This window comes from Lepisma saccharinum, chromosome 5 (assembly GCF_977018435.1).
Source record: "Lepisma saccharinum chromosome 5, izLepSacc3.1, whole genome shotgun sequence".
In the NCBI taxonomy this organism is placed as follows: domain Eukaryota; kingdom Metazoa; phylum Arthropoda; class Insecta; order Zygentoma; family Lepismatidae; genus Lepisma; species Lepisma saccharinum.
The window spans coordinates 20,780,873-20,802,550 of record NC_139233.1 but is presented as its reverse complement, the minus strand read 5'-3'; the positions used below and the strand labels follow the sequence as shown (position 1 = coordinate 20,802,550).

Below are 21,678 nucleotides of genomic sequence, written 5' to 3'. Positions count from 1 at the left end.
CAACCCCACCCTGGAAAAAAATAAAACCGTTGTGAAACCAATGCAACAGCCTCGGATGATGGATGGACGTAATGGAATTCGAACCTGGCGATATTTACGGACTAATGATTTATCACTTGCAACATGGAATGTCAGGACTTTGTTAAGACCTGGGAAAATGAATGAAGTGTCAAACGAGATATTAAAATTTAGGTATGATCTGGTTGCACTTCAGGAAATTAGATGGCAGGGACAAGGAAGAATTGATACGCCAGGGTACACATTATTTTATAGTGGACCAGAGAGGAGGACCGGACAATTCGGTGTAGGCTTTATAATAACCAAAAAGATGAGAAAAAGTCTTATGGAATTTGAAGCAATTAATGAAAGGATGTGTAGAATACGGTTGAGAGGAAGATTTAGAAACATAACAATTATAAATGCACATGCGCCTACAGAAGAGAAAGATGAGAATGAGAAAGAAGAGTTCTATGACAATCTGGAACAAGCATGTGGAAAGATCCAAAAGTACGATATGGTAACCGTATTGGGCGACTTTAATGCTCAGATAGGAAAGGACAAGAATCAACAAGGGGTTTCAGGGCGGCATACTCTACATGCAGAAAACAATGAGAATGTGAACCTTCTTTGCCAGTTTGCTGTCAGGAACAACATGATCATAACAAGTACCTGTTTCGAACATAAAAGAATTCACTTAGGAACATGGAAGGCACCTAATGGAACAATAAGCCAGATTGATCATATACTGGTTAATGCACGTCATGCCTCATCAGTTATTGACGTGAGAAGCTGCAGAGGGCCCAATTGTGATAGCGACCACTACCTGGTAAAATTAGTAATGAGGGAAAAATTGATAGCGGTGCAAAGAAACGAGATGGCCAAGAGAAAGAAGTGGAATATGAAAAAAATGAAAGACGAAGAAGTAATTAGTGAATATGTAAGTAAGGTACAGAGTAAACTGAAGGAGAAAGAGAATAACAGACTTCGAGTGGTTGAGGAAGAATGGGAAATAATAGGAGTGATTTTGATTGTTGAATTTGTAATGAAGAAAATGAGTAATAATAGAGTTCCAGGCGAGGATGAGGTGATAATTGAACTTATCAAACTTGGTGGTAACGTATTGTTGGCAGCAATACATAGATTGATTGTAATGATATGGGAAAATGAAACAATGCCACATAAATGGAAATCTGGAATAATATGCCCAATTTATAAGAAAGGTGATAAATTGATATGCGGAAATTACAGAGGCATCACACTTCTTAGTGTGGTCTATAAGATCTTGTCAGGATTGATCAGTGAAAGAATAAAATGTTACACAGAAGATATACTGGGAGAGTACCAATGTGGATTTCGCCCTGGCAGAAGCACTACTGATCAGATTTTTATAATTAGACAGATGATGGAAAAGTTTTATGAACATGATGTGGATTTGCATTTTTTATTTGTTGACTTCAGGCAGGCTTTTGACAGTGTTAATCGAAATGAACTGTTTAAGGTACTTGAAGAGTATAATATTCCCATCAAAATAATAAGACTAATAAGAATGACTATGAGTGGTACTAAGGTAAAAAGGTAAAAAGGTAAAGTGTTCCCCTGTGCATAGCACCACGCCATGAAGGCATATAGGGGGTGTGGGGGTAACGCCCCACACTTTCTTGATCCGGTCGTGAGTGGGGGTGATGTGATCAGCATCACGCCCCTGACTGCCTTTACCCCCCAGGGTTTCCCCCATGTACCCATGTTATTCGACGCTGGGTAGGCGCCGGGGCCGCTTCCACCGTTAGAAAAGTTCCCGGATTTGAACCAGCCGGGGATCGACCCCGGGACCTTGAGCATGGTAGTCAGACGCGTTACCGACTGAGCCACCCACGAGTGAAAGTTTGTAGTAAACTGAGTGAAGAGTTTAAATTCAATACAGGAGTGAAACAAGGGGATGGCCTTTCGGCAGTATTATTTAATCTAGCATTGCACAAAGTAATGAATGTAGTTGATCAAAAGGGAACCATATTTGGAAAATCCAGTCAAATATGTGCATATGCAGATGATGTTACAATCATTTCTAGAACAATAACAACACTTAAGAAAATCTATGAGCAAATGGAAAGAGAAGCAATAAAAATAGGGCTCAATGTAAATGAAAAAAAGACAAAGTATATGAGAATGTCTAACTCTGAGATCAGAAGAGCACCTCAAGATCTGACAATTGGAGATAATAAGTTTGAGGGAGTTCCTTGTTTTAAATATCTGGGGACAATGGTATATAGTGATAATGATATGAGTAAAGTAATAAAGGAAAGAATACAGGCAGGCAATCGTGCATATTTTGCAAATATGCAGTTGTTTAGAAATAGACTGATCACAAGAAATACAAAGCTTAAAATTTATAAGACACTGGTACGACCAGTTGTCACTTATGGATCAGATAATTGGACTTTGAAACTGTCAGATGAAAATGTCCTCAGAATATTTGAGAGAAGAATATTAAGAAAGATATATGGACCTGTGAGGGAAGATGACGACTGGAGAATAAGATATAATGCAAAGCTAGATGATTTAATAAAAGGCCAAGATATAGTGAGATTTGTCAAAGCCCAGAGAATAAAGTGGTTGGGGCATGTGGAGAGAATGATGGATGATAGGATGCCAAGAAGAATGTTGAAAGAAAAGCTTCACCACGCAAGAAGAAAGGGCAGACCACGACTTCGATGGATAGATGACGTAGCTGCAAACTTGCGGACAATGAAGATTAAAGGATGGAGGAGAAGAATTGATGATAGATTGGAATGGAGGCTGATTAACATACAAAAAGTAGCAGTGAGAGAGAGACTGTGCAGGTGTGTATGTATATAAATACAAAAAATACATTTGAGCATAATACAGAAACAATTCACTTTTTTTTTTTATGACATTGAAAAAAATTATGTGTGCAAGTTTTGGAGCAACTTAATTTGAACTTAATGACATTTGCCTCTTTTTAAATCAAACTTTAAAACAATGGCACAAACAATGACATCAAACTCAAGTAGGAAAAATACTGGTAATACAAAACTAAGTGGTTTTCAGTAATGCACATTGTAAAGATAAATGTATGTAGTAAACAAGAACTTTTCCACGAAGTGAATTTTTAATTTTCTTTACTAATGTCATTTGTAGGGACATTGAATTTTCGTGATGCGCGAAATCGCGAAATGTGAAAAAAGATGCAATTTTGAACATTCTGCACGTAACTACACCCCCAATGATGAAATATGGATGAGTTTTATTCGCGAAGTAATGCGAAATGTGTGCTTTTCCACGAAATGAATGCTTTTTCGCGAAATAACCGTGAAATATCATCAAATTAAGTGGAAAACACGAAAAAACTGGCAATCGAGGTTGTGCGCGCAAACTGTCGATTTGTCAAGAAACGTTTGCCTAAAGTTTCCTACCACTTGCAGCTGAAGAAAGTTTTATCTTCGATCAAATCAGGAAGACGCTGCAAATTGGGATTTCCCATGCATATAATCTCAGTTCAAAAACTTTGCTCCCTGTCAAGCTGCATTCCTTTCTTCTCCCGAATGTCTACTCAAATTCCAGTTTCATTGAACTTGCTAGCTGTAGCAGCGATAAGATTAGTCTGTTCCCGCACATCAAGGGAAACAATGGTGTCATTTGTGTTCAGTCATCTATGAATTTTGTTTATCATCATGTGATTTTCCACATGTGTTTGTGTATGTGCAGTAGTGATTATTTTATTTGTTGGACAGCAAGGATAGCCTTTAAATACATACAATGAATAAATCACTTGAGATATGCAATTTAGAAATGAAGTGATTTTGGGTTGATGTTTTCTTTTTGGTTGGACAACTAAGTACTTGTGTATGTGTACAGTATATAAAAATGAAGTAGTTTATCAATTTATAGCTCTTTTGTATGTTGTTTCCTCTCATAATGAAAAAGTGTGTGCAAATTTTTTTTTTTACACCGCTGGTATATACCGCTGATCTAACATTTTATTTACCGCTCTCCTCAGTTTTTATTTACCATAAATTTGTGTCCCTAGTCATTTGTTTTCTAAAAAGTGACCAGTTGTCCTATTCATATGTAAAATGAAAAAAATTACATATGCTATGAGAATTCATTCAAGTTTGTTCAAAAATATAACTTTTTTTAATACCACACTGCAATATTAAGCATGAATATTACTTCTCAATAATGTAGTTACCTGATATATTCGAACACTATGCTTGAATAATAAATTCATCTTTTACAGATCATTTGCCTATGTACCTACACTCATTGTAGAATTAATAATAATAGAAATAAACTTTTAAGGTTCACTCCATTATGAACTTGAATAAATACATACAGTATTTGTATCAAAAAGTACAGCAAATACATTTACATTTCTAGTCACCAAAAATTTACTTTGCATAATAATGACTTGCAATAGTAAATTGGACCATTTTAAATATAAATTTCATAAAACATATTTGAAATTACATATGCCACAAAGCTTACCTTGTACCTGCAAGGTATCTCATTAAAAGAATCAGGAGTATTATCTAGGTGGAAATTAAAGGAGTGGGAAGGGAATTAATATTTTGATATTATATTTTGCCAGTGCAAATTAACATAAATAACAAACATTTATTTTCTTCACTTGGTTTCTCTTTATTTCATTGCAAATCAATGAATGCACATCCACACCACATTTGTTGACTTAAATAGTGAACATATAACAGTGTGTCTGCATGTTCTTATTCGTTAATGTATCTCATAATATTTTACATCTCATCATTCCATTATTCACAAAATATGATTAAATTTGTGATTATGCTCTTACATCGATTCAGAAACCTTTCGGAAAAAATACTGGATCCTTTCTAATCATAAATGGAATTATGATCACAAATAATAAGAATAAAATTGTTCTCATGCCAAAGCACTTTGGAAACTAACAATATCCTTGATAAAAAAATAAATAATAAATACCCACAACAATAATTTCTAATGATAACTGAAAAACAGGTAGAAAAATTAATAGTATGGCAACAGATAACAGAGACTGAAAAATCATTGGAAACAACTCTCGCAGACATGAAAATGGACATTCATTTAAGTACAACCATAGATCCATGTAATAACAAAATTATGTACAAAATAATGCGGAATGAATTTACTAATGCATCACCGTAAATGCCAGTCTTTTGCATATCCACTTGGTAACCGATATAGCACCTAAAGCAAGTTAAAATTGTACTTTTTAAGACTACCACCACAACCAACAAATAGTCACTACTTGAAACTGTTTGCTTCAAGCTGCAAATGGGGGGACCCAACCTCCAAATTTCCTTTGAAGTTCCTCAGCTACTGCGATACAGAGATGATCTTTGAAAGGACCGGCAACAACCTGCAAATTTTGCATAATGTAAGATTGTTACTCTATCAAATCGAGAAGGAAAGCAAGACCAAAATTGAGATGGACGGATGATGACTTCAGGATTCGAGGAAGGTGAAGTTATCGGAGGCTGGAGAAGGAAAATTGTAGCCAATGACAACTGGAAATGGAATGTGAAGGGAGTCTTTCGTGAGAGGCAAAAGAGAAAGCAATTATTTCTTAATTAACTCACAGCCAAAATCTCTACAATAGATCAGTATCTACAAATTTCTCAGTAGAAACAGCATATTTCGTCTGCGATAACACCAAATGTGAGATTACAAACTGTAATATTTATTCTTGACATTTTACTACCATATTTTGTCACAAAATGATCCAAAACTAAAATGCAAAATAAGGAATAAACTCGTACACACAAAATTTGAATTATCTTGCAAGTTATGCAAAAATCCATGAACACAGATTAATTCTGCAACAAAATGTGAGATGGAAAAATAGACTTCTTTAAATGTGAATTTGCTTAATAAAACTCCAATAGCTACATAAATCAATCTAAAAATATTTTATAACGAAACACTTATAGTGTTTTCATTCCTTTTCTTGCAGGAAATGAAAGCCATGGTAGCAAAAGAAGATACTGTATGGAAGCACTCACTTGAAGATGATACGTTTTCTTCTTTTCCTCCACTACCACCATTCTCTCGTAAAATTCTACTATTGCTTGGCAGACAGAAGCTAATAAGTGATAAGTACTTCCTCTCAGCATATTAGAAACTTTTCTATTTTATAGCAAGTGCCGTCTTCATTTGTGATATAAGATCTATTTGGAGTACTTCATTCAACTTTGTATCATGTACTGAATGTTGATGTTTACCTAGGGTGACCATAATATTTGACCCAAAAACGGGACGGGACATCCCAAGGAGATCAGTTCCTCTCCCCCTTTCCTGAAAAATTGGTTAGACCTAATTATGATGCATTATTAACATATTGTTCTTATTTATTAAAGGATAGATTGCATAAATGATACATCATAAACAATAAATGAAATACGATCTCCTGTTGTCAAAAGGTAGTTATTATAATCTCGGTATGATTTACATAACATTTCTTGTCCTTTTCGATCAACCTTTATTGTTAGTCCTACACTGAAGTTGAGGAGTGCCAGAAGTATTTAGCAGAAGAACCAATCTTCTTGAGAGCAGCTTTATTCTTCGTCAATCGCTTATAAATCTCCCCGAAAACCTTACCCTACATATCCTGTGTCAACATGCAGGAACTTAAATTCTTCTTGCAATCCCATTAAGAAACTGCATGCTTATTTTGCTCTACAAATAATGGAACACATACAAACAATGAAACTTTTTAGCATGAAATGTCTCAAATTTAGACTGTTTTCAAGATAACTCCTAGACTTTTATAAATAGGGACAAATAGTGACTTTTTAATAATATGGATTGGACGACCGGGACATGCCTCTGAAATGAGACTGTCCCGGTCAAAATGGGACGTATGGTCACCCTATGTTTGCCATTATCTGACTTGTGCACAAAAAAGGAATATAAGAATTCCGTAACAATGGTGAGCCATTCACTGCATGATGTGCAATATAAAAAAATTACATAAAATTATAACAAGGTAAACAAATTACAAACATGATCAAGAGTGCATGTGTAATACATCTTTGTAATCTCGAAAAATATAATAAAACATCCACTATCAGATCAATATACATTACTGACACTTTTATGAATAAACCAATATGCCTTTATTAGCCAATAGTAATAAAATACTCTATTCCAAACCTATTATTTAAATATTAAATCAGTAAAATTCTCAATAATTCAATATACTGGTATGCCATTATCTATATATCTTTATTTGATTATTTTAACATCAGTTTTCTTCCTGTTGGATTAATCACAATGATGAGATCTAATAATGAAATTGATGATGAGACAAACACAAAACATCCATGATTAACCAGGGTAAACTATTGTGTGGTAGAAACAAAAAAAAAAAAAAAGTATGGTACATCTTATAGAGGCCTCTAAATTATCAGGTATTCCTTAATTTGTTGATCAATATGATGCTTAGAGCTAACGTACCTGAATTCCAACTGGGAGGCCATCCTTATTAAGTCCAAGAGGCACCTGAGTGACTGGTAGATTCAGCGTATTGATCACTGCAGTGTAAGAGAAATTGTAAGGGCGAAAGAATGCAGAGTAATGGTGAATGGGTGGAAATGGATGACTGGGATACAGAAAAACACCATTTTCTCCCAGAGTTTCCTGAAAAAATAAATTTTGGAGAATAATAATACATCTGCTTTTCTTCAATAAATTACAGGTAAAACTTAATGCAGTAAATAGGTTTACTGTTGCTTTTACTTGCTAACCTACGATTTATCATCTTTTTGTATTAAAAATTCTGGAAACTTTCAACATATTAGCTGCAGTGATAATTATTTTATAACTAAACATTTCAAAGAGATTTGTTACTTTCAAAAATTGATGCTGGTACCAAAAATAAAATCTGTTTATTTTCAATTATGTTTATAACTTCAATCATATAGCTTTCATCAGGTCTAGTCAATTTAAAGTAAGTTCATATAAAAAGCAAAAAATAAAATAGAAGTAAATAAAAAATCAATGTGAAAATACACATTTTGGAATCGTGTATCAACTACACAAGTTGGCATGAAAATAATTTACTTACAGTTTTACAGTTTTAACATAAAAAAATTAAATTTTGCAATTTGGGAGTGCCTTTTCCAAATAAATGTTTCATTATCTTCAAACAACCAATACACACAATGTGAATGTGCCTCTTAAAGATGCATTTAACTCACCACAAGCTGCTTCAGTAAGTCCTTTGTGGTTTTTTCAGCCCAAATTGGATCCTCCTGTGGTAAGTGGTCATCCAATAGTCGCAGTATAGATGAGAGTGTGTAATTGCTTTTGCCCATGATTTTCTTGGGTAACTCTGTCCATATGCTTGCCCTGCCCTGCAAGAAAGACGAACAAGTAACTTGCAGTGCTGCCTTTTGAGCTAAAGTTTTGGTCACCCCTCATGAGTTCTGAAATTGGGCTCTCTTGCCTTTTCTTTGGCAGGGTGACAAAGATATTCTGCTCGTTTCACATCTAGTTGTGCATTGCATGTCGGTCATTATAAAAAGCAATAAACATACTCTCAAGAAACTATGATATCAGTACAGTGGCGTATGAGGTATATCCAGGAAGTTAATAAAAATATAAGTAATTGTCAAACTAATGTCACCTCATTCTAAAAGGCTTCAATTACTTTTTGACATAATGTTCACCCTTATTGAGGTACTTGTATTAGTGAAGCATCAGGTTTTGTATCGCCTCAATATACAGGGTGATCCAAATATCCTGTTAGCCCCAGGTGGTTATCACAGATTAGCTAATTAAATTTGCTCTCTGCCTTCAGATGGCTGACACGTAATTATAATGTGGTAAAAAGGATGTGTATGGACATGAGGAACATCTACGGTCCAGTAAAACAATAAGGGAAGTGCAATATGACTTGCACTGCAAGATTTAACAAAGAGGTCCAACCAAGACAGACAATCTCACACATAACATGCAGACAAATGATTATTTGTGTCAAGAAAATGGTGACCTTCTGGATCAGTAACTTTGTAAATTTTCTGCAGGGGCAACAAGATATTCGGACCACCCTGTAGAATGATGCTGCCAGCGATTAAAACCAGATGTTCAGGGCTTCTATGTGATCATATTGTTCAAGGAAATGCCTGCCACCAACATTTTTTCAGACGTAGGAACACATGAAAAGCACTTGGCGAGTTCATTGTAACTACAAACGAAAATGTCCAACAAGAGCAGTGAGCAAAAAATATGACCAAATTATAAACTGCTAACTTACCTCTCTATTTGCAAGTTCTTCGGCAAACTTTTCAGGTTCTTTGGTCATCCAGTACCTCCAGAGTCTGTAACCATATTTCATGCCACTTAGATGCAGCTGAAAACATAACATGTCAATTAGTTCAATTTGTAATATAAATAATTGAAAAATTTAATTATGTAGGCTAAAAAATCTACTAGTACCCTGAAAATTAATTTTAATAAGTTTCAACTTAATATCGTTCACAATTAGCTTAAGGCCTATATTCATATACATTAGGAATTGTAGCTTTCCTAGCGACATGATCCGAAAAGTGTTCTCTGGCTACCAACCAGGTGAAATGGGTGTTAGCTTCCAATGTTTTGAGTGCATCTCGTGATGATGAGAGCAATGTATGCGCTCTAAACGTTGGAAGGAAACATAGATTTAATCTGGCTGGTAACCCAAAAACACTTGTTCAATTCACATACATTATTGTATGTACACTTCTCCAAAAGCTATCTGACCTCCCTGAAATATACTATCTAGCAAAAAGTAATTAGTAGAGGCACATATTTTTGATAAATAAAAAGGCAAAATTTCGGTACAAAAACAAGAGTTAATTTTGGGTTCAAAAGCAGTCAGTAAAATAAAACTTCAGTGTTATAGCAGTGAAAAATCGCATCAAAAGCAGCACATAAAATAAGATAATCCTAAATTTGATTTAAAAATTGCACTTACTACACAAAATAAACATATCGCTTCTCATAGCACATTTATGTAGTTACCCCAATTTTCCGTGCATTTCATAACACACGGGATTTCAGAAAGTGTTGCATTGGTAAATAAACTCTAAATTTCATGTCTAAGAGTCTATTTTGCATTTTGCAGTTCATTTCGTGGCAAAACAGGGTAAGAAAACACATCTCACATCTTTCAGAAGCATGAAAAATGAACATTACAGCACGTTATTTCACATTTTGTGTTTTCATCAAAAACGAAATATGCATGCCTCTAAAATTAGGCATGACTGTAGGTTATTTGACCCTTGTGGCAATCAGGTGACCTGAACCATGTCTAATAAGTTTTAGTGATCAAGCAAACCAGTTATGAAGAACATGGCACATGGTGCGAAAGGTGTCTGATAAGAGCGTAATCATGCGATGCCACCGCAATGGATTGTCCAACTGATCAATAGCTGCTAAGTTAAAAAGGCCCAAATCAACTGTGGCCTTAGTCCTACATATAAGTGCAAGGTGGAGAGACATTGTAGGAATGACAAATGTTTTGGGTGACCAATAATTCTAACCAAGAGATCACCAAACCCTGAAATTGTCGAAAACCTGACACAGGAATACCATATTTACTCATGTATACTGGGGACTTTTTTCCAAAATTGTTGCTTCCAAAACCGTGGTGCATATTATGCATGGAATAATTCAGACAGCCAGCATTAAAACTATGCATGTTTTTAGTCTGTCACTGCATGTAACATGTATATATCAACAGGCGCAAATACAAATTAGCAGGTTGGGTTTCTTTAGTGATATATAAAAAAATTAAAAAAATAAAGTGAAATGAGCATTTTCAATGATTTTTCACTTTGTAACTGAATTTTTGAGAGACAGTTCTAGCAGAATTTGAGCATGCACCTCCTGTCTCACAGGATATTTACAAGATATAAATGTTTGTTGCTTTTCCCCATCAAAAACTCGGGTGCGCATTATACATGCACCAATATGGTATCTGTTTGTGCACATTATACATGCGTCAATATGGTATCTGTTTCCATTGGAACATTGGAAACAAGGCCTACCATCTTAGATATTCAGATACAGCAGCTGCACATAAATTCCATATTGTGAAGACCACAAAACTAGGCAGTGAAGCAGTGGAAATCTGTTCTGTGGAGTGATAAATCGAAGTTCACACTGTCTCGTTTCATACATTTTATAAGCATGTGTGTGTGCAATGAATTAATTACATTGCCACAAGGGGTAAGCTATTAGTTATAAATACATTACCTTTTGCACAGGATATTTATTTTCCCGGAAGTGGTTGACAGCATGATGCATTGCAATCTTCAAGTCCTCTGACAATCTGCTCACCTTCAAGTCACCCCCATCGTCTTCCATGAAATAGCAGTGGAAATCTTCTGGTAAACCCTATAAAAAAATACCTTGTTGGAATAATTATATCTTGCGCAAGATACTTAAAATTACTTTTTTGAGAGGCCACTTGAAATCAAAAGTTCTGTGGCTGCTTGTTAGGTAGAGGTGAACAAATTCCTTATCCTCTATGCTCCTCTTATCTAATCCACTGGTGGCATTAAAAAAAGCTTGTGTATGCAACCCCAGTACAGGATATGGGGAATCTTGTGGAAGAGGAGAGAAAATTTGAAATTCTTAAGGGATACATCAGTGTATTTGAGAGTTGGTAGAGGATGGGCTGACATGTGTCTCCGTGATAATAGAGTACATTTTTAGCATTTCATGCAAGACACTTGCAATGTTTCGTCTCTCATGCCATCGTGCATTTTAAAATGCACATATGTCTCTGTGAATTCCTCGTTCTGGTATTATTGTAGAATAATAACTAACAAGAGAGGTTATCTAAGTGTCCCCCTCTGAATTCCATGAAACTTGGCCGGTGTATAGCGAGGCCCAAAGGATGAAATAAGTGTTTTTTTTTTGTTTCGGCTAAAAACTGTTTGAGGGGGCAAAAACCACCCCTTAAATGTCAAGATGCGGACAAATGGAAGTGGGGATCTGACACCTGTGTCCCTCTCCGATTTCCATGAAACTTGGCAGGTGTATAGAGGAGCCCAAAGGAAGAAATACGTGTTTTTGTATTTCAGCTAAAAAAAAACTGTTTTAGGGGGCAAAACCCCTCTCAATGGTCAAGATGAGGAGAAATTAAAGTGGGGATCTGACCCCGAAACCATGTAAATATGGCATAGGGAGAACACGCACATACAATTGGAACACACAGCACAGCTGTGTTTGTCAGTGATATGCACTTCATATCTCAAGTGTCCCACTTGTGTATCTGCCAGTACTAGTGGCACAGAACTTCAACCGGCATCGTCCTACACAATAGCACTTGCAGTACTAGTGGCACAGAACTTCAACCGGCATCGTCCTACACAATAGCACTTGCGCTTGGTACCGACAATCCTACAGTTCTGTGCTGTGTGTGTTCCAATTATATGTGCATGTTCTTCCTATGCCATAATTACGTGGTTTCGGGGTCAGATCCCCACTTCAATTTCTCATCAACTTGACATGGGGGGGGGGGGTTGCCCCCTAAAACAGTTTTTTAGCTGAAACACAAACACATATTTCTTCCTTTAGGCACCTCTATACACCTGCCAAGTTTCATGGAAATCGGAGGGGGCACAGGGGTCAGATCCCCACTACAATTTGTTCTCATCTTGACTTTTGAGAAAGGGTTTTGCCCTCTAAAACTGTATTTTAGCTGAAACAACAAAAAAAAAGTCTTCCTTTGGGCTCCTCTATACACCATGTTTCATGGAAATCGGAGGAAAAACTTAGATAACCTTTCTTGTAAGACAAAAATAAAACGTTTCGGACCCTATTCTCATGCAACATACTAGACTGTGCAAATTAATTGGGACAAGCTACTTTCTTTTCGCAGAATTTGAATGTGATTGCCAGTTGTCTGCACCTGGCTTCAACCGGTGTTCTCTGCATTGAGGTGGTGTCAGTGTTTGACCTTGACCATTTGAATGTGGTTTGACTGGTTTTAAACTGGAAATAACCACTTCAGCTTCAGTTGTGCGCGTGTGACAGGTGAATGTGAGTTTTTGCGCTCTGTGCAATACATGTTGCTTTCTGCTATGTAAAAATGGATATTACTCCAAGGAAGCATGCAAAAATTATTGCTCTTATTAAAGAGCACACCTCTATGACAGTGAGAGTTATCGCAGGTGCAGTTGGTGTAGGCAAATCAAGTGTATCAAGAATTCTTACGACAGTCAAAACATCTGGATCATCATCTCCAAAGAAGAGGTAAATGTGGAAGAAAAAGGTAAACAATTCCAAGAACCGATAAAATTCTAATCGGAAATAGTAAAATTAATCCAACAAAACCAATCCAAGACCTTCAAAGAGATTTATTGGCTAGTGGTTATGATGTTAGTAATTCAACTGTGCACTGTAGGCTTCTGGAAGCTGGCTGGCCAGCAAGATGACCAACGAAAAACAATTTTTGAGTGCTGCCTCGAAGAAAAAATATTTAAACTGGGCCAAAAAGTATAAATCATGGACTGCTGCTGAATGGATAAAGGTTTTTTTTCAGTGATGAAACACATTTATTTGTACAGGGTTACAAAGCAAACATCGTTAGACGAAGCAAGTGTGAACTCTTAAGATCTGAGCATGTTCAACAAACCGTAAAACATCCTCTGAAACAGATGTTTTGTGGGTTTTTCACAGCAAATGGCACTGGAAGTTTAGTTCCTATTGAAGGTATGATGAATTCATCCAAGTACATAGAAATATTATGATGGAAGATTGTTCCATTCATGCAAACCTTTGATGGGACATTTCAACATGACTTGGCACCATGTTACAATTCAAATTGATAACGAAATTCATGCTGGAAAATAAAATTAATGTACTTGATTGGCCTGAAAATTCACCAGACATAAATCCAATTGAGAACTTGTGGAATATTTTGATGAGACGTTTAGGTAAAATGGACTGTACAACCAAATTAGGCATGACAACGAATGCTATAGCAGTGTGGTTCCATGATGAAGAATTCAAAAATATGTGCACTACATTAGCGGAGTCAATGGAAAAATGACTTCAAGAGGTAATTTCTGCTAAAGGAGGACATACTTCATACTGATACATGTATTTATCAAAAACACTAAGTTGCTGACCAAGGCAGATTATGAAGATAAAAAAAAAAAACACTTAACATTTTTAGTTTAGTTCTTCGTCTGAGGAAGACCCTGATACAGGGTTGAAACGTTACATGTTAAGTGTTTTTTTTTTTTTATCTTCATAAACTGCCTTGGTCAGCAACTTAGTGTTTTTAATATGGAAATAAGGCTTAATTATATTACAAATGTATTTATCAGTGTATATCAAGGCATATATAAAGCATTTGTTTTTGAAAATGTGTGATCTTTTGCTTTGTTCCAATTAATTTGCACAGTATAAGGAATGTTTCACCAAAGTTTGGACATACTTCTTAGTTACACACTGTATACAAACCTTTTTCTCCAGTTCCAACTTGCTTGCATTTTCTCCACAAATAACACGAAGGCAAGGACCAAGGTCTTCTGCATGTTTGGCCATGGGGCCAGCTGCTACCATAGTAAGTCCCTCTAGTCCAGTTCTTCTTGTTAAGCCTTTCAGTGGTGTCAACCCTGTAGAATTCAAATGAAATGTCAGATCCACTGAGTTTTAGCATTCTTTAATTGCACCAGCTTTTATACTTTTGTCAATCATAAAAGTATTCTTTAATTGCACCAGCTTTTATACTTTTGTCAATCATAAAAGTATTATGTCATGGCAATACTGTAACAGATTTTAATTTTATTTGAAATTTAAATAACAACGAAATATTGTAAATTGGTGGGTGTTTTATCACCTAGGGATGGGCCGATGTGAAATTTTGGCCGATGCCGATACCAATAAAGTACCGATATAAAATTTACCGATCAGATATAAAATTAGAAATGGTCCTTGAAGTACCTGAAATGTTCATTGATCTCCTTAATAAATGTGTGTTTCGAAGTGATAACAGTGCAAAAGAAGTTGAATGTTTAGACATTTACTTTTTTAGAAAGAAGGGCATCCATAAAAATTACAAGAAAATGGCAGAATTTTGCACTAAATTATAAGATATTTATCGGATCGGCAAAATAATAGGTAATTTACCAATAAACTGATATGCCTATATCGGCCAATACCGATAGAGAATTGATTAATCGGTCCCATCCCTATTATCACCAATAACAACTTAAAATGTGCTATTTTTCCCCAATTTTTGCACATTTTATTCAAAAATTTTCCTACTAACATTGATGATAAAACAGGCCTAACAAAGTGACGTACAATAATTATAAACAGTCCACTATTTAAGTGTTAGCAACTAAAAAAATATACAATTCTACAGTTGAGACTAATTGAATATTTAAGCAATGTGTAATGTACCCTAATAGTACCACATTCTATATTTTTTTATGCTTCCAATTTATTGCAGGGGGTTCTCCAAATAAGACTTTTGTTTGTAAACATGACAATCCCTACCAACTCTTGATATGATCATCTGCAATAACCAATTACACAAGGTTCTACATCTACTCACTGAAATCAGTAGCATGTTATGAAATACTTACCTGTAGTTGGTTTATGGCCAAATATTCCGCAGAAAAATGCTGGCATTCTAATAGATCCGCCAATGTCAGTGCCTATTCCAATTGGGGAACCGCAAGCAGTAAGGACACAGGCCTGAACAAAAAGTAAAATAGAATATGATTCAACATATACTATAAAATGAAATAAAAAATTGGCAGAGGTATAATGAACACATGCAATTTTATTGATATAAACAATGTGATGATCTGGTGTATATATTTAACAAAAACATTCTTCAAATACACTTTTTCTGCAAGGAGAATAACATATTTGTGGGCACATTTATAAAGATTACAGAAATGTATAAAGGTAACGAAAAAGCCTTACTCTGAACATTGCAACAAGCCATGGAGTATCATAGGAAGTCATCATCTCTACATTGTAGAAGTGAGGTGATCAGCACCACACTTCAGCTGCATTTACTACTCAAGGTACCCATTTTCACTGGAGGCTTGGTGGACCCCAGAGCTACTTTATGCAGGGACAGTGTGTGAAAAATTCCCACCAGAGATCACCTATCCCAAAATTGAACCCGGTCTCCTACATAGGTATCAGAAGATATTCCGATCATTACGGCAACATCTTTCAAGTTTTTCATATTTTTATTAGTTTCTTACCAGAGTAACCAGGTAAAAAAAAAAATGCAAAATTTTGGTACCAAACTGACTGCATTTAGTGTTCAAATCCAGTATATGAAATGAAGAATATAAGTGTCACTATGATAAAATATATGGAGCACTTCATGTGCAAGTGCTCAACCTAAATTTTTAAAATTAAATGCAATGCTGTAACTTTATACTACCTTCTGAGTGTACAAATTACAATTTTAATTTACATAAAAATTCAATTATTAAATATAATTTTGTTAGAAGGTATTTTACATATTCTTTGCTTATTTCAACTTTTTGATTTACTTGTGTTTTGCATTGTGTAAGCGTAATGCATTTCTCCTTGCCTCCTATGCCATCCTGGCAGTGTTGCCAAACCTGATGCACATAAAAGAGCTAGATTTCACCTTAAGTTGAGCTAAAGTTGACTTTCAAGGAGCTAGATTTATGAAGGCTGGATCAAGTGCCTCCCATGGTAATCTTAGGTGTCAAAGGGGTGTGGGGCACTGCTATTACCGGTAACTTTAAAGTTATGATAATCTATTCTTAGTTTTCACCGTCTAGATCTCACGGCATGAACCATCTCAATAATTCACAGATGGTTGTACGAAATCGAAAATAAGGGATTAGCGGATAAGAATATTGTCATCTTCACTACGGCCAATGTGCTATATTAAAGTAGCTGGGGAGGTAAGAGGGGGTGGGATGACACAGCCAATATAATAATATCAAGTCATGTGCAAAATTTATACGCATGGCACAAGTTGGCAACAGTACTCCCAGATGCCTCAGAGAGAAGGACATAGGGAAAATTGTCCCTCTCCCCTTAATATATCGTCAGTGTGTCCCACCCGTGACAATGGAATGCACCATATGTGTTTACATTTTTATTCACTATTTGTAATATTGAAGGCACAATACAGTAGCTTGTGTTGAAATATATATATTCTTACTTGACTTTTCGAAATGTTGCATTTATACGAGGAATGGCCACATTCATCAGTTCTATATTAGTATCAGATGATACACTGGTGTCAAAAAAAATTACTGATAATTTATTTTCTATAAATAACCTGTAACTTAGAGCAAAATTGTGCATTTTTTGGGGGGTGGAGATATGCATATACAATTCATATAAGCCAGTTTTGTAAAGTAAATTTCTCCAGGCTTTTTTCCCACAATTAAGACTCATTGCAACAATTGGTTACATAAAGTAAGAGTCTTCAATGAAAATGTGTCACTTAACATTGGATCAGTACAATATCAGTTAAAATGTCTTACTGATCTACTCCTAATACCGTATTGGTCCGAATATAAGCTGCACATTTTTCCCAAATTTCAATTGTGAAAAATTAGGATGTGTCTTAGACTAGCGACCTTAAAAAAATTATGACATTACGAAAAATCATATGCTGTTAAAAATGTGCTGATTTCTCATTTTGAAGTAAAGATAATGCAACAATAGCATTGTAGACACTGGCCGCATTGTAGATACCATAATGTTATCCAACAATAGCATTGTTGTTTCTAACTGGGCATTGTAAAAACTGTCTGCATTCTTGATAACGTACTCTTTGATTTTATTAAGATTGTGTTCTTTCTTCTCTAAGCTTATACAGGTATTTATTTCTACTGAAGTGGATCTGCAGGTTTGTCGCCAATATGAACGATCGTGTGGAGAAGAAACTAATGCCTCATCAAGCCTGGAAATAAGGCGTAGTTTCGATGCAAGATTCAAACTTACAGTTGTTCGTTACGCTAAAGCCACAAGCAACAGAGAGGCCGGAAGAAATTATGGACTTGACGAATCTAATGTGCGACGTTGGGTTACTGCTGAGCCAAAACTGAAAAATGCACTTTCAAGGAGAAGATCTTTCAGGGCACCAAAACGTGGCAAATATCCGGGACTTGAAGGTCGAGTTCTTTCCTATGTACAACAGAAGATTAAATATGGGATGCCTATTTCACGGGAAATAATCCAGCTGAAGGCCTTGGAAATTTCTAGGACCTTTCAAGTAGGTATAGCACACAATTGTCACCTCAATTTTTCAATAATGATACTGTATTTTGTATGTACTGTATTTATGATAAAATAAAATACTTATGTACTTACCTAATTATATTTCCCTGAATCTGCCGGTAAATGTGCTGATTTCTCATTTTGAAATAACGACAATGCAATTCGCTTGGCTAATATTCGGGTATCATCTTTTTTTTTCTTTTCCCGCCTTCAAATTTTAGGGTGCAGCTCATATGTGGGGGTGGCTTATATTCAGGCCAATACAGTATATACGAAAATATATATTTCCATGTAAACAGAAATTTCAATATCTGAGTTCTCTGTCTCTACATATCTAACATGACTTTGTATGTTAGTGTAACATTGAAGAAAATGTGTGTTTCTTTCCATTTTTATAATAAATAAATGAAAGGTACCAAAATATATATCGTACACTCTCCGTCCCACAATTTTATCTGCATTTGACACGGGGTTGTGGACAGGACAGTTTGTCGTATCATTCATTTCATGTCCTCACATGTATCAGTCAAGGCTCTCAGAATCCAGAATAACACAAAAACAATTAGAACACCATCCTTTTGCTAGTTCACACTGCCTGAGAACATTACATGGTTGACTTTCGATCTTGTCACCAAAGGTCCCATGTTCGAGTCCCAGTCTGGGCATTCTTGCAAGTTCCTTCATAAACTTCATCCAATCATTACTCATACTCATTGTCTGAATTAGCTAAAAATAGGGCTGAGCTGATACCACTTTGAACCGATATAAATGCAGATACTCACAGATTCCCACCAATACAGATACTTAAAAATTGTAACAATTAAAAGTTGTCGAAAATATTGATTAACATTTGTGTGTAAATATTCCACTCAAATTTATACACGGCTCAATTTACCAAGATTTTGCTTTAAAATATTCAAGAATTACACCAGAGTATTAAATTACATGCTATGTTATAAAAAAATCACAAAACTGGTGGAAATCAAAAATAAACTTTGAATTTTACATAATTTCAAGGACAATTACACTCTGCAAAAGTGTTGTGCGGCATTTTTGCAGATTACGTGAAAGACCAATATGACGGTATTGGCTGGTATCGGTAGATGAGTTCCGGACAATACTTTCCGATACCGATACATCGGCATTGGTATCAACTCAGAATATACTAACAGAAAAGCAAAATTAAACAACAAAAATACAAATACTGTTTCACACCGACATTCTTACAGTGAAAAACAGAGGAATGAAAACCTAAAAACACACGAGACGGGTCATGGAAGGAAAAGCAATTTAGAAATTAAATCTAAAAATTTTTACAATTTTATGTGAGAATCCCTTGTGGAATGGATATGGACAAAGATGAGAAATCTGTTGAAAATAAATTTGTTTGTATTCCATTCCACAAGGGATTCTCACATAAAATTGCAAATTTTTTTAGATGATTTAATTTCAAAATTGATTTTAGACCACCAAGAAGTTTGGAATGTACATTTAATGAATACAAAATGAGAAAATCTCTACCAGATGAGGAAACCACAGGAATATATATGTTGTTCGTGTTCAAAGGATTATGTAGGACAAACAGCAAGGAAAATGGCAATAAGATGGCACGAACATAATTTGGACATTATAAATTTAAATCCAAGAACAGGTTTGTCAGCTCACATCATCAAAGAGAAGCATTTGATTAAAAAGAAAAGGATTTTAAAAAGAGTGACGAAAAACATTCATTTGAATGTCTGAGAAGCTACGTTCATTGCAGAACAATACTGGAATAAATTAAATAATGAAAATGGTAACATAGACGTACTATGGAGTTTTCTTATTCACAAGTGGAGTAAGCCACCATCTTTAAAATTTAATGTAATGGAAAACATCAAGAAACTCTGTGAAAGCAATGATGATTTTGAATTGCGTGATGATATTTGGGATTCATAATTTTTTAATCAAAAAATAACGTGATCAAAATTTTTATCGGAAATAAAAATGAAACAGACTGCTTGTTTTCACAGTTAAGTTGCTACATTACGACAACATCCATTGTACAACTGATTCTTTTCTTTCTTGTTTAAAAATGTTTAACCATTGGTATAACTGATGAAGGGAGCATGTATTCTCCTGAAACGTCACAACGAAAAACTGTGTTTTTATGCTTGTACACTATAACTGTAGACTACAAGAGAAATAATTCTACAATGCAAGCAATGCATACATACAATAAAAATTATAAGATGTTCATAGATATATCAGATTGGTAAAATAATTGGTAATTTTACCGATAAACAAACACAAGTATCGATAGAGTACCAATTAATTTGTTGCATCTTTAATTCTTAGTACCTGAAGTGTGTGAACTTGAAAACTTGACGAATTACCACAATACAGAACCTCAATAATAAATTCAAATATACGAGAGTAAAATTTAAAATTATGCACTCAATTTTCTAACAATCTAAATGCAAAACACACACACCTCTCCTCCAGATGAGCCTCCAACCATTCTGGTTGTATCGTATGGATTCAGTGTTGTTCCATGGATAGAGTTGCGAGTTTCATACCACATTGCCAACTCTGGAATGTTTGTTACTGCTATTATAATAGCACCAGCTTTCTTCATTAGTGTTACAACATCAGCATCCTCATTAGCTCTGTAGTGCTGTCGTGCAACTAAACCAAGTGTCTGGCGAAGACCTACATAGGAAAATTTACATTAAATATTCAAAACTATCATTTAATCACATATGAACCCATGACATCAGTTTTAAATTGAATTCAGCAATTTTTTTATTGTTTTAAATACAACAGTAATGCAGATCTTCATGAAGAATCTTGATACCCATTGGCAAGTTAAGTTCAGGAAAGAAATAGTGAAAGTAATTAATATCTAGACAATGTGCCTACTTATATTTCTATTTGACATTACTTTTCTACCTCTTAGTATAATTGTGACAAATAAATTGATGAAATTGGACAACACAACGATACATCCATTCCTGACCATTCTGCCACTGAGAGCAGCACAACATACTCATTAAATAAATTACTGCTACAACCATCACCCACCTTTCACACAGGTACTGTCCTTGGTGGTAAATGGGATTCCAAAAAATGGCTTCTTCTCCAACTCGCTGGCTGAAATCTTCCCGGAGGCCAGCAAGTCGTCTGCTTCTTGGGCATCCTGTAGAGCAGCTTCAAACCTTTCATCAACCACACAGTTCAAGATTGGGTTGATTTCTTTGATGCGGTTTATGAAAGCCTCCACAACTTGCACTGAAGTGAGCTACAAAGAAATAACAGATTACAAAAAAATCTACAAAAGGACACCCACAACTTTTTTATATGCAAGGCTAGTTAACTACTTGAGCAATATTACACTAAATACAGGGTGATTCATAATTTACTCTG

At 35.2% G+C, this 21,678-nt stretch overlaps 1 protein-coding gene across 1 annotated transcript in view; it reads right to left on the bottom strand.

Moving 5' to 3' along the window:
- Positions 1-2,801: 2,801 nt before the first annotated feature.
- Positions 2,802-21,678, bottom strand: part of LOC145987705 (fatty-acid amide hydrolase 2-like) — a 32,695-nt gene continuing 13,818 nt past the window's right edge. The window contains exons 3-11 of the mRNA XM_083122272.1: positions 21,337-21,553; positions 20,747-20,964; positions 15,627-15,738; positions 14,497-14,651; positions 11,275-11,415; positions 9,293-9,388; positions 8,235-8,390; positions 7,492-7,674; positions 2,802-5,395 (exon numbers count right to left, since the gene is read on the bottom strand). Of these exons, the coding sequence (XP_082978398.1) occupies positions 5,300-5,395; positions 7,492-7,674; positions 8,235-8,390; positions 9,293-9,388; positions 11,275-11,415; positions 14,497-14,651; positions 15,627-15,738; positions 20,747-20,964; positions 21,337-21,553 (1,374 nt within the window). The 3' untranslated portion in view covers positions 2,802-5,299. The remainder of the gene's footprint in view (positions 5,396-7,491; positions 7,675-8,234; positions 8,391-9,292; positions 9,389-11,274; positions 11,416-14,496; positions 14,652-15,626; positions 15,739-20,746; positions 20,965-21,336; positions 21,554-21,678) is intronic.